Source organism: Telmatherina bonti, assembly GCF_933228915.1.
Source record: "Telmatherina bonti genome assembly, chromosome: 22".
Lineage (NCBI taxonomy): Eukaryota > Metazoa > Chordata > Actinopteri > Atheriniformes > Telmatherinidae > Telmatherina > Telmatherina bonti.
In genome coordinates, this window is record NC_136631.1 from 24277444 (window position 1) to 24292188 (window position 14745).

Below are 14745 nucleotides of genomic sequence, written 5' to 3' on the forward strand. Positions count from 1 at the left end.
CCAGACCCATGTTCACCCTCTGTAAAGCATTAGGCTAACACTCCCCTGCTTGACCCACTTGGTTCAAGCTGAACAAAGTTATCCAATGAAAGGAAAATGCAAAGTAACAGCTGTAATTTATTTCTTATAATATATTATTCATGGACTGATTAAAATAAGTGATTACAGCAAATGCGTTGATATTTAAAGGGCACAATAAAAGCATTTTCAGTCAGCTATCATAAAAAAAGTAATATGTGAGTCAGTCTGAGGGCTTAAAAAAGGACAAATTTCCATTTAAAACATCAGCAGCTCACATCGAGACAGTGTGGTTGTATTGATTATATGTGGAGCTGAAATGCTTAAGTCTCCATTTGAACTTGTTTTTGCACAGCTCACTGATGGAGGAAACAGATTTTCTCATACTTTATGTCTAGAATCTCGATGGAACCTTAAAGTAGAGTCGTGTTACTACTGGATGCGATGCTAATGTGGCTAACTTCATTTGGGTTTCTCAAGTTTTTACATTCTCTCTGAGCAAATCTGGGTTTCCAGCTCCCTGGCCTCAAATGAAATGCATTCGTGTCACAATGGTAAAGCCATCAAGCCTGCTCTGATCTGCCCTGTCTGTGCTCACACTTCAGATACTGGAGCTGACTCTGATCATGGCCAGCTACATTAACCACTGGAACCCCAGCCTCCCGTCTTCCCCCAACCAGCCTATCGGCAACTGGGATGTAGACAGCAGGCACTTCCCCACCATGAACTACACCACCAAGGGCCCCACATTATTATGAAGAACAGCAAAGGAGAGGCCTCAGGACAGCAGTTACTTAAACTCTGTATTCACCTGGAGTGCATTGCATTGCACTTCCTGCTTTCCAGTCTTACAGAACAGGTACTCAGAGATTTATTTTATTTTAGTTATTAAGACTGACACACAGAAATGGCAGTAAATCTTGTTAGGCTATTTATTTCAACTGTTTTTCTTAGTCATAGGTCATTGTTGAAAATATAGTTTAGAATTGTTTTTGAGATATTGTGTCCATCATTTTTTTTTCATGGTAATGCCCAGTTTAAAAGCAGGTGATATAGCATCTGATAGTTCAGTTTAATAGGTTTTACTGTTTTTATGATTTAGTCCCAATCTGATATAATAATATCTTGGACCCGCAACTAATAACCATCATTTTTACTTCAGGATACAAGAACTTTTTTATTCATCAAATCTTAGAAAACATAAAGTGTGTCCATAACAGGCTGCCAGTTTCAAATCAGTTGAAACCAAGATTATTTTGTTTTTAAAGAGAAAATAATCACATTGGAGTTGCAGGAACTGGTGAATTTATTGTATATTCTGCATAAAATAATTATTTTCTCAAATATTTGCTGATAATTTTTCTGTCAATCAGTTACAAGAATTTTTCTTTTAAAAAAAACTCCACTTTCTACATGAAATATGGGACAGATATTCCCAGTTAGAACAGAAGTGTTATAAAATTGTCCTGTTTAGTTTTTATAGACAGTGTTCTTATTTAGCTCGCCTACTGAGCCCAAAGCAGGCCAAAAAAACAGACTGAAGTATGCCAACTGCTCTGTTTGCTACTTATGGGATGTTACTTCAGTGCATGGGATTTTTTCAGCGGGATATAAAGAGCACAAAATAATGAACTTTCTGCACATGACATCTGTGAAAATGTCTTTGATGCTCCATTCTTGACATATTATCCTGTAAAATTGAGGATATGACACATCTTCCTACTAAAACCACTCAGTGTTCTCACAACAGTTTTTAAGAAGAGCTACCATAACATTTGGATGACTTGAACTTCTATGGATGAACCACTGTCTCACTTTTATTCAAATTAGTTATTTATTTTCTCTTTAACATTTTTTGGGACCTTTGCTAATAGGGAAACATTTTCCAAAGCTGTTGAGCTCCAAGTAATTTAAGAGCAGTGTATGTTTGGTTGTTAGAATGCGCTACAAATGTCAAAATGAGAGTCTTTACGTTGCTTGTGTGTGTGTGAATGACAGAAAAATAAATGTTCAATCCTTCTTTTAAATAAAAATCCTTGTCTGTATTATTTCACTGTGGTCTTTATATTACACCATGCTTATGGAAACTACATTTGCCAGCTAATGTATTTAAAAAGCAAGTCAAAATTCATGTGCAGTGTAATTTGCAGCTCCACGGGGTCATTTTTATATATGCAGTGAATATGTGCTTCTGGTTGATGCCATACTGATTTGAGTACTTCAGTAATAATAATATAATCATGCTTTTGTGCTTAGACATAAGCAAAACATTGAATGTATGTAATTACATGTGATTTTGTTATATCTTGAGTTTTTTATTTGGAAGAATGTAGCAAAAATATTATGGGGCATTTTTAAGACATCACTTTCTTGGCATATTTGTCGCGCTGAAATAATTTGGCAGTAAGCGCCACATAATATATTTAGGAAACTCAGGGTTTATTCAGCAGTAACAAAATTCATATCTCACTCAAATTCTTCTCGGAGAAAAAAAGAACACTGCTTTTACACATTATTTCACTAAAAAGCGTATTTTCTGATTCATTCTGACCATAAACTAAATAGTTACCCTCTGTGCTGGGTTCACACTGCTGTCCCTGCATACATGTTTTACTGGAGTTGAGTTTGTAAGGGTGGAAGCTGTTCTACTTTTTCTTATCCAGGGGGGTCAAAATGGTAATGGCATTTTCCTGCCAAATATATGCTGTAAATCCCAGGTTTTTATAGCTTGTCTGAAGCTCTTGTTGTTCCATAGCTGTGCTCGTACAAAATTAAATACTTGTTATAGGGGTTACCTGCTAAATTTTTGTGCATTCATTCCTCATTAACAAAGATAAAAATACTTTTTCATGCTGCCATCTATCGCCAACAACACGCTTTGTAAGAGTTCATGCTGAAGTTAAAGTTAAAATTCTTCTCAGCAAGTTTTTGTTACCTGAGCAGCCTTTTGGTGGTTTTATTTTGAATGCTATTTATGGTGTTATTTAGATGAATGTTTGAAAGAATTATAAAAGAAGCAAGACTTGAAAGTAAATATCTTAACAGAATAGTGTGCTTATAGATGATAAATATTTAATATACCTTCTGTTCTTACTCAGCATCATTTGATGTGATTACATATTCTTGGGGAAAAAAACAGGCATCTTTTATTCATGAGTCAGAGTTATTTTATATGATAAATATTAAAGTCGACTGTTGTTTTTTCCTTAAATCAGATATTTTGTAATTATGTGACCTTTTGATGATATAAAAAAATATTTCATTTGCTCTACTAGAAAAAAAAACACACAAAAGCTGTGACGGAAATTTAAAAATTCAGACGAATTCTTCACCCCAAATAAGTCACTGACCTGTTGCCAGTTAACCCTGAATATAAAATTAATTTTTTATATTATAAAACTAGCAGATACCTCGTCTTTGGTCAAGGCAGCTCTTCTAGTCTTTTGTCACCTCTGTACCAATTTCCAGAAAATAATAAAAAATACTTTAATCATTTATCTTTTTGAAATTTTTTTTTCAAAACCCTTCTAAATCAATGCAGCCATATACTAAATTCAATGAAAATGCTTTGAAATTAGCTGATATTTTCAAAGGCTCACATTTTAGATGCATGCAGTGTCATGAAGAATAATGGTTAAATGTGATTTAGATTCATTCTGCATTTTTTTCTCCATGCATCAAAAATGGCACAAGTATTTAAAAGCAATATAGACAGAATTGATACAAAGTAGTGTTGTTTGATGCCCCTTAAAAAATTATTCCCATTTTTCTATATTTGTAGTTGTATGGAGCCATTTTTAACATTACTGTATCACTGAGCAGTTTTTTTACTTCATAACAACAGGTGTCAATATTTATTTAGATGATTTTTCCTTGTTTTTTCTTTGACCAAATATTACAGTTAAAAGCCTGGAGTTATCTGCAGTCATTCCTGGAAATTCTCTTTCATTTGTACTATTTACCACAATGTACAACAAAACTGATGATTTCATAATGACCAAATGACACATTTATATTTATGCAAAGCTCAGAGGATAGCCAGTGTGTCCTGGTGACAACTTTGCACTATAAATTCAATGAGTTCAGATTACTTTTCAACAGGTGTGCCTTGTCCATGATGTTGGCATATAACTTCTTGGACATGTACTAGTATTACTAGTAGCAATCTCCATGGTAATCACTTAGAAGGGATGTTGTTAGTGTGATGTTGTTAATGTAATGAACTGTAAAGTAACAAAGTATGGGCAAACAATGATCCACCACAAAGGCAATGTAAAACTTTTCAATAAGGTTTTTTCACATGCAATCTCGGAAAACAACTGCGATGGAGCGGGTGAGCTTCCTCTACTGCAGAGGAGACGCTTAGTGGCTTCAGAAATCACCATTCAACATCAGACTGTATTTTCCATTAGTTTACCAATTTCCTGCTTGACTGATCCTTTTTTTTGACCAAAATTTAAGAGGAAATGCAGATTTTCTTTTCTAACCTCTGCATATTTAACAGTAGGCTACATTATCTTAGAGTAAAAACCCTGCTGATAGCAGTTGGCAAGGTTCTTTCTCTTGAAAATATGTTACACAAAATGTCTGATGGTTCTCATCTCGAATGGGAAATGAAAAAAATAACATTGCATAAGAATTTAACAGGTGAATTATTACACAGGCACAGCTGTACTATCTATCTATCTAAGTTTAAAACTAAAAAGTAAAATCAGCAGCCTATTTTTGAAGCTGTTAAAGAAATGTAATGTGGACCAGTGAGGTGTTGGCAGTGTTAAGAGTTTACCTGGGATTTATATAGGGAAAATAATCATTTATGTGGTTATTAAGTCATAGTTTGCCTCTAATTCCCCGCTGAATGGACTGAATGGAATTCTTTCTTTAATCTAAAACATGGTAACATTTCACGTTTTTGTTTTGAGGCCTCATTAGGGTAGATTTAAACCATAAGTGTGGTGGTGGTAATTGACTCCATGTTAGCCTAGCCTAGCTTGTGAGGACACGGAGAGATATCACTCCTGCTCTCTCTGCAGCGCGTGCACCCGTACGCCACCGGGAGAGCAGAGCACGTGCTTTTCAATCCGCGAGACAACTTTCAGCGGAAGACCTTCACTACAGGAAACAAGCAGGTTTGTGGCACTGCAGCATAACCTAACAGGACAGCCCAATTTCCTGTAGGTTAAATGTAGTTAGCTCCCACTTTCTTTTCCTGCGTCGGAAGAAAATCTTCAGCAGTAAAAATGACAGCTGGGAGGCCACGGAGCATGCTCAGGGAGGCATCTCATCAAATTATTGCCGGTGGATCAGCTGGTAAGTTCAATATTATCCAACCTTTCTTATTTTTAATGCCACATTGCCGTTACGCAATAGTTTTGAGAGCGTGCACCTCCATGTTTACTTATTAAAGAAACCGGAGATCATCTCAGAAAATTTCAACTAAAGCGATTCAACATGTTTGTCGTTGTACTTATAAGCGCACGAGTGAAATAACGTGTGTTATCCGAGGACATGGAAACAAGATACCAGGATAGTTCCCACCCGCAGCTTTGCGATTCACGGAGCAACCATCCGCTCAGGAAGTTAGTTCCACGCATGCGTACAAGTATAACTTGCAGTATAAAAACATGGAAGTAAGATGCTAGAAGTTATTTTAAATTGGCGTAATTTACTTTTATGCACAGCTTTGCAGTTGTTGTTTTTCTCAGATGTTGTACTTTAAAGGAGGGTTTCAACTTATTGTTATTACAGTTAAATCTAGCTCCGTCCAAAATGGACATAGGTTATAAAACCTTAAATATGGAGCAAGTTTAATGTCGCTTACTGCAACCAGCTTATGAGCAGGGAGATGTTGGACAAATGACTTTTGACCAATATTATTTTCATACATTAAACTTAAAAAAAAAAAAAAAAAAAAAAAAAAATATATATATATATATATGTTTATTTGATAACTCGCATACAAGTGAATATATGCAATATAACAAACATGGCTGTGCTTTTACAATAGTAACATTTGAAATAAGGGAACAATTGTGAATAGTTTGAGCAATACATTAAAAAGAATATAAAATAAGAAAATTAAATAAATCAAAAGTGCAAAAATGAGGCAAAACATTGCAAAAGGTAATAAGACTTAAGTCTGAGACCACTGAGTCCAAGGGAATGTCATGTAAATAGGAGTACATTGTTTGAGCTATGGGGTTTCCATACAATTCAAAGATTTTACATATAGTTTGAGTTCATTTTTAAAAGAGATCAAATTAGGGGAGCATTTCTGAACTTTACATTTGTGAATCCATACATTAAACTTATCTATGCCTGTGTTACCTCTAACTTTGTAATGGGGACTGCAACTATCCAGGAAGTTAGAAGTGAACCCTCACACATCTTTGCTTACTTTACGACTTTAACCTTAAAATAAAAAAAATCTTTATGCAGTGAGTTAATTGACTTTAGATTGCGTTTGTTTAATCCAGATGGTAATAGTATAGCATCAAAAGAGATAATTCAGCTTATGAGACCATTTTCAACTAAGATAACAATATTGTCGTGATAATGAAAGTACACCCTTTCAAAGTTCAACAAACTTTATTTTTCTAAAGAACATTTAGCCCGATGTGCAGACTGATTTATGCTCATCCAGTCCCGAGTCGGCTATAACAGATCAGGATTTCTCCTGGTGTTTTGGTAATGTGGTTATCTGGAACATATGGTCTCTAAACACCATGTAACACAGTTACATGGTCTATGGTCAAGCTCATATAGGGGGACATGTTTGGACTTTACCAGAGGTGGAATGGTAAAATGTCCTTTTTCATGTGATTGTAAAGTTGTGGAATTGTCTTATGTAACATGTATTTTCATCCAGGTGATTCATACTGACTGTGAAATGTTTGCAGCATTTTTCAAAATGTCACCTTTTTAACAATATTAAAAGCCAGTGGGGCTTTACCAACCACGCTGTCTGAGTGCACACCATGTTGCACTGTCCTGTTTGTATTTAATCGTTGTGTTAAACACCCAGTGATCGCGGACTGTCGGTAAAATGGAGCCAGTCTGTTTGTTTAGGTCTTTTGCTTCCCAGCGGGGAAAACTGCAGTTGATGATTGTGTTTTAGGTGCAGATGGAAGCTTGTTGTATTGCTGTGTTTAGTTAATATTGTCTTACAACAAATGCCATCTCTCACTTTGGGTGAGAGAGTGAGCGATAAAGAAAGACAAATGAAAATTATTGCGCTCAGCAAACTTATTTCGAGCAATAAGTTTTTCGATTAATTGACTTATTGCTTATTGCAACTTTTTTTTTTTTTTTATAGGTCTGTACAGTAGAATACAGAATTTGTAGCCAGAAAATCAGCACTTTGACAACAAATTTGGTAATACAAAGACCATTTCCTCCTGGAATGTCTGGTTTGACAGTTTTCATGCTTAGGCATTGCATCTGAGTAATCATTGACCCTACAAAAACATCCACTGAAGTCTGGGCCCCAGTCTCGATGTGCACTATGCACCTCATGTGCAGCATGCTTTTGGTTGCCCACTGGTTGGGGATGTATTTGTTCTATATCGATTTATGCAATCAGCTTTAATTACAAAACACTTTGTATTATCCCATAAAAGATGGTTTACAATAGAAAGTTTTTTTTTTCTCTTCTTCTAAGAACTATTAATTGTTTAACTATGCCCAAACATTATTCTTTTATCTTAATGTATTGCACACACCTGTTCTTCATCTGTATAATCACTCAGCTGCTTTTGGACTGATGTGTCAGTTTGGCAGTTGCTGAAAAAGAAGAAAAATAACATTTTTCCTCTCATGTCAGGTTGAAAAACAAGAAACAAAAGCTTTGACTAACTGTTTCTATGCAGTGTCAGTTTTTTTTGGACGAACAAGCTGATATCTGTTTGTAGTGGGGACCGAAAAACTCTTTCACTGTTGTGTATTCATGTTCTTTGTGTATTCTTGCTCTTTGTGTGCTTATTCACTGATATACACTGAAGCTTGTTCTTTGTCTTTGTGTCAATGTAAAGACTCTGTCGAATTTCACTATTTTCAGAGAATTTTCTGATATTCAGTGATCAGACAAAATGTTAGAATTAATTATAGATTACATTTGTTTAGTGAACACTGTTTAGTTTAGAAAACTGCTTTTAAACATTTTTAAGGTTACAGAATATTTACTTAGGAGCTATTTAAGTTTAAAAGAATTATTCAGTTAAATACTTTAGATGTTCCTAGAAACCTTATATGACATAAAATGTAATAGAATACAATACCTTTTTTGTCATTTTATCCTGCAGGGAAATTGAATTTATAATTCAAGATGATTAAAACCGTACATTTTCAGTTGAAAATTTAGATTACTTATTTAATATGTTCTTTCTAGATTGTTGAAGTTTCTCTAAAATTGTGCAGAATCATCCAAATACCTGCTAGCTGTTTCCAGAAGTTTCATATTGACTTAATCTTCTGCTCAGTAACTATTCTGTTTCTCACAATTACTTAACAGAGGTAATTTGGATGCTTTGTTTTTTGCAGTCAAAACTTAGAAATGAAGAACTGAACATCTGAATTTTGTGCTCAGATACAGTTAACTTTTATTTGCTTTTAACCAACAACGGGCGAGGTTATGTTTTCATGAAACAAGTAATGTACCATACAGTATTTTAGTGTTGCTTTTCCGTTTCATTCTCCATATATAAAGTCTACATTCCCACCTTGTTATCACCTCACAAGCCTCTTGGGTCTGACAAGCTGCTGTCCTGAATTCCCATCCCGAAGCTCAGGGTTTCTTGTCTGTCCTCACCGAGAATGATGGGAGCGTGCAGAGGACAGAGGCAGAATGAACTCAGTGTTTCTCCACACCTCCCCCAGAGCTTTTTTTTTTTCCCCACCTTGATTTGCCGTTAACAAGGATGGGGAGAGATAATTTATGTGCAGCCCGGTCACAGGGCCTATGTTAAATGTGATTTAGGTGGTGAAAGCTGCATCGGTGCTCTGTAAAGTAACCTGATCGCAGTTTCTGTGGCGAAATGCTTGTCCAAAGGTTGACACTCCAGCTAAATTCCACTTCCCTGTCAGGATGTGTTGTAAGAGGTTGTAGCTTTAGTTACGAAAACTGTGCAATAATTGTGGCAATAATTTTAAATGTTTTTAAAGTTTACAGAACAATTTCCCAGGCAAATTGCTTGGGAAATTGTAGAAGCCATTTTCCTATTTTATGACATTTAATAGACATATATTATATGTAGACTAAGAAACTAATTCACATGGTAAATACAGCATTTTTTTGATGATGTTTTAATTTTATTTTGTTACAGCTACACCTTTGCACAATTATGTAAAACTATTAGTAAAAGTTTTTTAGTCCATTTTCTGTTCAGAGTTGTGCAATTCATATTCTGACCATAAGGGGGCAGTAGCTGCGTGCTGTATAAACTTGTGTAATTACTTTTGGATAAAAAAAAAAGAAGATGCATGAGTGATCTGTAGCTTATTTTATAAGTTCTAAAAAGAAAAAAATATAAATATGGAATTCATTTTACATGTGAATTCTGCTTGATATTAAATGTTAAGAAGAAATGTTTTATGATAAAGAGCAAGTCATTCTAATTTTAAATATAGAGTAAAGCAAATATAAGAAATGGCTAATTTTTATGGTTACATGCCCTTTGCGGTACTGTTTCCTCTCAGCCCTTTGTTATGTTCTTGCTAGATGCTTTTTAAAAACTCCATGAGTAAATCGATCTGTCTCCGGCAAATGGACTGTGACGACATGAGACAGACGCCTGGCGTGTGATTGCTGCAGCCTTCTCTCCAGACTGTCAGAGCCGCACTCTGACTGCACCGCAGCCCTTTTGATTAAATTGGTTTTAAACACTAAACCTGAAATCAGTCAGAAAAGAACACATAAATGCTTTTAACCCTAATGAAGTAGAGGAAAGAAAAGACGATAGAGGGGAAAAAATAAAGTAAAACAATTGTGTGTGTGTGTGTGTGTGTGTGTGTGTGTGTGTGTGTGTGTGTGTGTGTGTGTGTGTGTGTGTGTGTGTGTGTGTGTGTGTGTGTGTGTGTGTGTGTGTGTGTGTGTGTGTGTGTGTGTGTGTGTGTAAGCGCGCCTGCAATGGGGGGTTATCCATTGACAGACACTACCCTTGACATTGGATCTTTTTTCTATTTTTGCATTTCCCGAACGGCTGCACCAATCACATCAGAATTAGGCCTAATATTTATTTCCAGAAACAATTGTACATGTTTCACAGAGACTCTGATTGAACCACTGGCGGACATGTTGTAGACAGATGTTTAGATGACCTCATGTTTGAAGTAATGTTGATTCTGGATGGGGCTAGTCCTCTAAATCGGCTCCTTCTGCCTCCCATCTTTTTTGTCTGTGTCTAGGGCACGCTGAGGCTCCCGTCCCTCATATTTAATGTGTTCTTTGGCTCACATAAAAGAACACCCATTTACTTTTTTTTTTTTTTTTTTTTGTTCCATCTTTGACAGACATATGTCCACGCATGGCTTTGTGGATGGCTTGGTTAAAATGAGCCATGATAGTGCTGAAGGATGGGCTACTTAACTGGACACATGTGCCTTTTGTTCTTTACACGTCTGTCCTCCAACAAGAGCAGGATTTATCATCAGTGCAGCTCCTCTGTCAGCCTCGTAAACATGAGAGAGAACGCGTTCTCTCACTGATAGACTTACCAGTTTCCTGTGACATTATTTTGAGTGACTTTCACCTCATGTTTCTGTAGGAATAAAGCATATGCTGCAGGGTGTGCAGGCTATAATTAAAGTAACCCCTCATTTAAATTGGAAAAAATGACAACACACTAATCAATCCTAAAATAAACACAAAAGATTTATTATCTCCATTGACTAATTACCGTTTATGGTAACTGTGAATGATCATGATGTCATAAGAAATTAGGTGAATGGGAACAGGCATTGAGTTTAAAAAAAAAAAAAAAAAGTCTTAATGAATGAAATGCAAATGCCTTGCATCCAAAAATAGATTTTAAACCCAAAAGGTTAACTGGTGTTACATGGAAAGATGACAAGATAAGTGGTTTCATGTAGCTTAAAGATCCTTTACATTTTCGACAAATCTAAATCTGTTATATCAGTATGAGGTTATCATAGACCAACTTAATTCGTAAAAATAAAAGTTGTCTTTGCAAAATATTGTGCTATAGCCCAGTATCTTTTACTGTTATGAGCACAGAACTTAGTTTTGAGATGCAGTGTGTAACCTCAGCTCCTGGCACTACTTAAAAAAAAAAAAAAAAAAAAAAAAAGATAGCAACTAGTGGCTGAGCTCCACATGGCTGCCTCACATTCGGCATAAAGTCAAAGCAATTTATGACAGCTTGAAAATAATTTAAAAAAAAAAAAATTTGTATCAACATAATTATTTTTTTATAGAGAATAACTATAATATAAAAGAATATCAAGATTTTTCTAGGATAAGAAATCACCTTAACTATACAAAATAATGATTCCCTGTTTAAATTTTGCATTTTTTTTTCTACATTAACTTTTCACATGCTGCCTTAAGTCTATGAAATTCTAAAAAGTCTGAAGTCTATTTTATTTAATTGTTTTTTAAAACATTTTTATTGAAATTATTGTTTAATGTAAATGACCTATCAGTCAGGTAATTTGAATATAAATAACCAAATACATCCTAATATTTAGAGACAAATGAAAAAAAAAAAAAAAAAAAAATTCACAAATACATAAATAAATCACATTTTAGTGTTTTCAAATTTTTCTGTTAAAAGCAAAGTATTATAAGTTCATCACAGTGTTCTTCTCTTGACATTGTGTAGAAATTTGGTTCACCAGGCAGATCAGAACCACAATTAATATTTAGTAAATCTGGACAGAAACAATCACCTTCGTCTCATTTCACATGGGCGCCCGTGATGTATGAGCTTCCGCTGCGCACGCGACTTTATCTTAATGACATGATTGATGAAAACGCTGCAGTTTTAGAGAACTGACGGAGGCCAAACAATGGAAAAAGAGGTCTGGTGTTGTCGCAGATATGAGTCCTGGCAAGACGCAATGCACACTTGCAAGACTGTAAACTCACGTGCACTGCAGTGACTTCTGAATCGCCTGTTGGACTCCAGTGAGATATTCAGAGGAAGCAGCACTTGATAGCATTATTACTTGCTGACTGTGTTAGCTACATTACATTATAGCAGCATTTGGGTTGTTACAGTTAATGTCCCTTAAAAGCTAACAGGCCCACAAACGTTCATTGAAAATGTGACTTGATAAATTGATAATTGGCTAATTGGGCGAGTAAATAATCCTCCAGCAAACTGTAAATAACTTTGTGGCTACCCAACACCAAGAACTTTAATGCGATTAGTTATAGATGGGTAGAGAAAGTCTTTATTAATCCCTGTGGTGAAAATGGGTGTGAGGGTTTATATTTAAACGAAGCTAACAAAATTTGTTTCAGTCCGATTTCCAAAAGGGATTATGGGATGAATTCTACAAAGTGGTACATGAGTATAATAGCAAGATTAAATAAATCCAGCTGTCCATGGAAAATGATGAGAAACTATTTGTTTTGCACTTTTCTGAACAATGTAACAAAATGCTGTACGAAAGGCAGTAAAAGAATCCCATTTAACAAGTCAGGTAAAATTATAAGGCTACATGTGCACAAAAGAGGCAAAGTGCAGATAAAACACGAGAAAAACCTGCAGGGCTCCATCCACTGATCTGGAAGGTGGAATGACGTATTATTGAAGGATACGGTGTCAATAAATCTGAGACGTGATTAGGGATGAAAAACCATACGGGGCTTCAAAGGTGAGGAATAAGAATTTAAAACTTGAATGAAATCTAACAAGGAAACCATGCAGGGAGACATGTAGAGGGGTGACGTGATCATGCCTTCATGTCCCAGTAATGAGTCTAGCATCAGTGTTATGGCCAGCTGGAGATGGCAGAGGAAGCCCTCACTGATACACAGCATTATGTTTTACAGCAGTTTAGGCAGGAATAGACAGAAACACTTCCAGCTAATCACATGATAAGAGGCCATATTTTTTTTCAGAAAGTTTATTTGAGATATATTAAGAGGGTAATAATGTGAGATGTGGCTATTCCAGCAAAATAAGTACAACCAGTTGTAGTCTGTGATGATGTGGTTATTGTTTTGGTAAGCGAAAGCTCAGTCTTTTATTAAACTCACGGACAGGCGTTATTCACGCATGCATGTTCTTATAATAATAGTGATGATTATTAGTTATGGTGAGAACATATTCAGGAGGATAATTATGATTACTCAACATGAGTTTTTCCATGGTTCATTGGCTCCAATTCCAAAGTACCAATTATTAAAACCAGGACAGTACAGTGCAGAACGCTCAGTGGGGAGGCATTTAGAGTGGGGCGCTAAAAGTAGTCAATTTGATCGCATCATTGCATGATTTCATACTGCTAACAAGATGATCACAAAGATCCTCTATACCTTTCGCTGCATGACACTTAACCATTCGGCATTCCAGTGGGGCAAGTTATTATTATGAGCAGATAAAGCAGCAGGCTGGACTGAGACAGGAAAGATGTAAATGAAGAATTGAGATCACTCAAAAATTCGACAGCAGACAAAAAGTGAAGGCAAACCTAGCGCTGCACATGGCAACAATGACAAAAGTGGGAGGGAAATCAGCTCAGCAAGTTATGCTTAATTGAGCATTTAGACTAAGAAGTGAAGGGGTAAAAAGAGAGTGACCCTGTAAGAAAACAAAAGTATACAGTTGCGAGAGCGGACTGTGCGTGGGTGTGTGGGCATATGTGTGGGTTTGCTTGCATCTGGAGTATGTATTCGTGCAAAGAATAATGGCTTTGTGCATGTGCGTGTGGGTGTGTCCTCATGCATCACATGGACAAGTGTATGCGTTTTGTTTGTTTTGTACATTTGAGTGAGATGTATCTGCCAAGGAAATCTGCATAACTGTGCGTTCATGGGAGGAACTATATGCACACATATGCAAGGAAGTAGATATATGTAAGCAGGAGCATGTGATCTGCATGTGTTTTGATTATGTTGTCATATTTAGGTTTATTTTTAAATCTTCAACTTTGCTGTTCTTTAGCGTAGCTGTAAGTCTGTCATATTTTCACACATGTATAGTGTCCATGATGTGCTTACACCTCTCATTGCTGGTTAAATTATAGCAAATGTGAGTAAACTCAAATGCAAAAAGTCAAGTCCTGCTTTCTTTCCTTCTGTTTTTCATATTTATACATGTATATATTTATAGACAGCTAGATCAGCTTAGCCACTTAAGGGCCACAACATGCCCTCTGTTTATTCTCCTAACACTTTGTTCCTTATGAACACTGACATGTGTTGAAAAGTTTTGAATTGGGCATTTAACCTCCTGCCCTGCAACTTGCAGCCATAGTTGGTAGCAGGTCAGACATGTGGGCCTTTTCTGTTGTGGTAGAGGTAACCACTGAATGGCTGCTTAATGCAGGGTTTTTTTTTCTTCTTCTTTCTTTTCAGGCTCACTGAGTTTTGATGTCTTGTTTAATAGCTTTTGTTTTGTTTTCAGGAAATCCTCAAAAGAAAAGTCGAGGTCATGGCAAGCCTCATGTCATTTCAACTAAATCTGATACAAACGTTCAGATACAATAATTACAAGCTCTTCATGCTCCTGCTACAAGCACTGGCATATAAATAAACATAAT

The 14745-nt window shown here is 35.9% G+C and overlaps 2 protein-coding genes across 2 annotated transcripts in view; both read left to right on the plus strand.

The window, feature by feature from the left end:
* The window catches only part of plekhh1 (pleckstrin homology domain containing, family H (with MyTH4 domain) member 1), a 35779-nt gene extending 33846 nt beyond the window's left edge, over positions 1 to 1933 (plus strand). Inside the window, exon 30 of the mRNA XM_079261757.1 lies at positions 624 to 1933. Coding sequence (XP_079117883.1) covers positions 624 to 776 — 153 coding nt within the window. The 3' untranslated portion in view covers positions 777 to 1933. The remainder of the gene's footprint in view (positions 1 to 623) is intronic.
* Positions 1934 to 5089: 3156 nt separating this feature from the next.
* The window catches only part of slc25a21 (solute carrier family 25 member 21), a 92698-nt gene continuing 83042 nt past the window's right edge, over positions 5090 to 14745 (plus strand). Inside the window, exons 1-2 of the mRNA XM_079262494.1 lie at positions 5090 to 5147; positions 5240 to 5328. Coding sequence (XP_079118620.1) covers positions 5259 to 5328 — 70 coding nt within the window. The 5' untranslated portion in view covers positions 5090 to 5147; positions 5240 to 5258. The remainder of the gene's footprint in view (positions 5148 to 5239; positions 5329 to 14745) is intronic.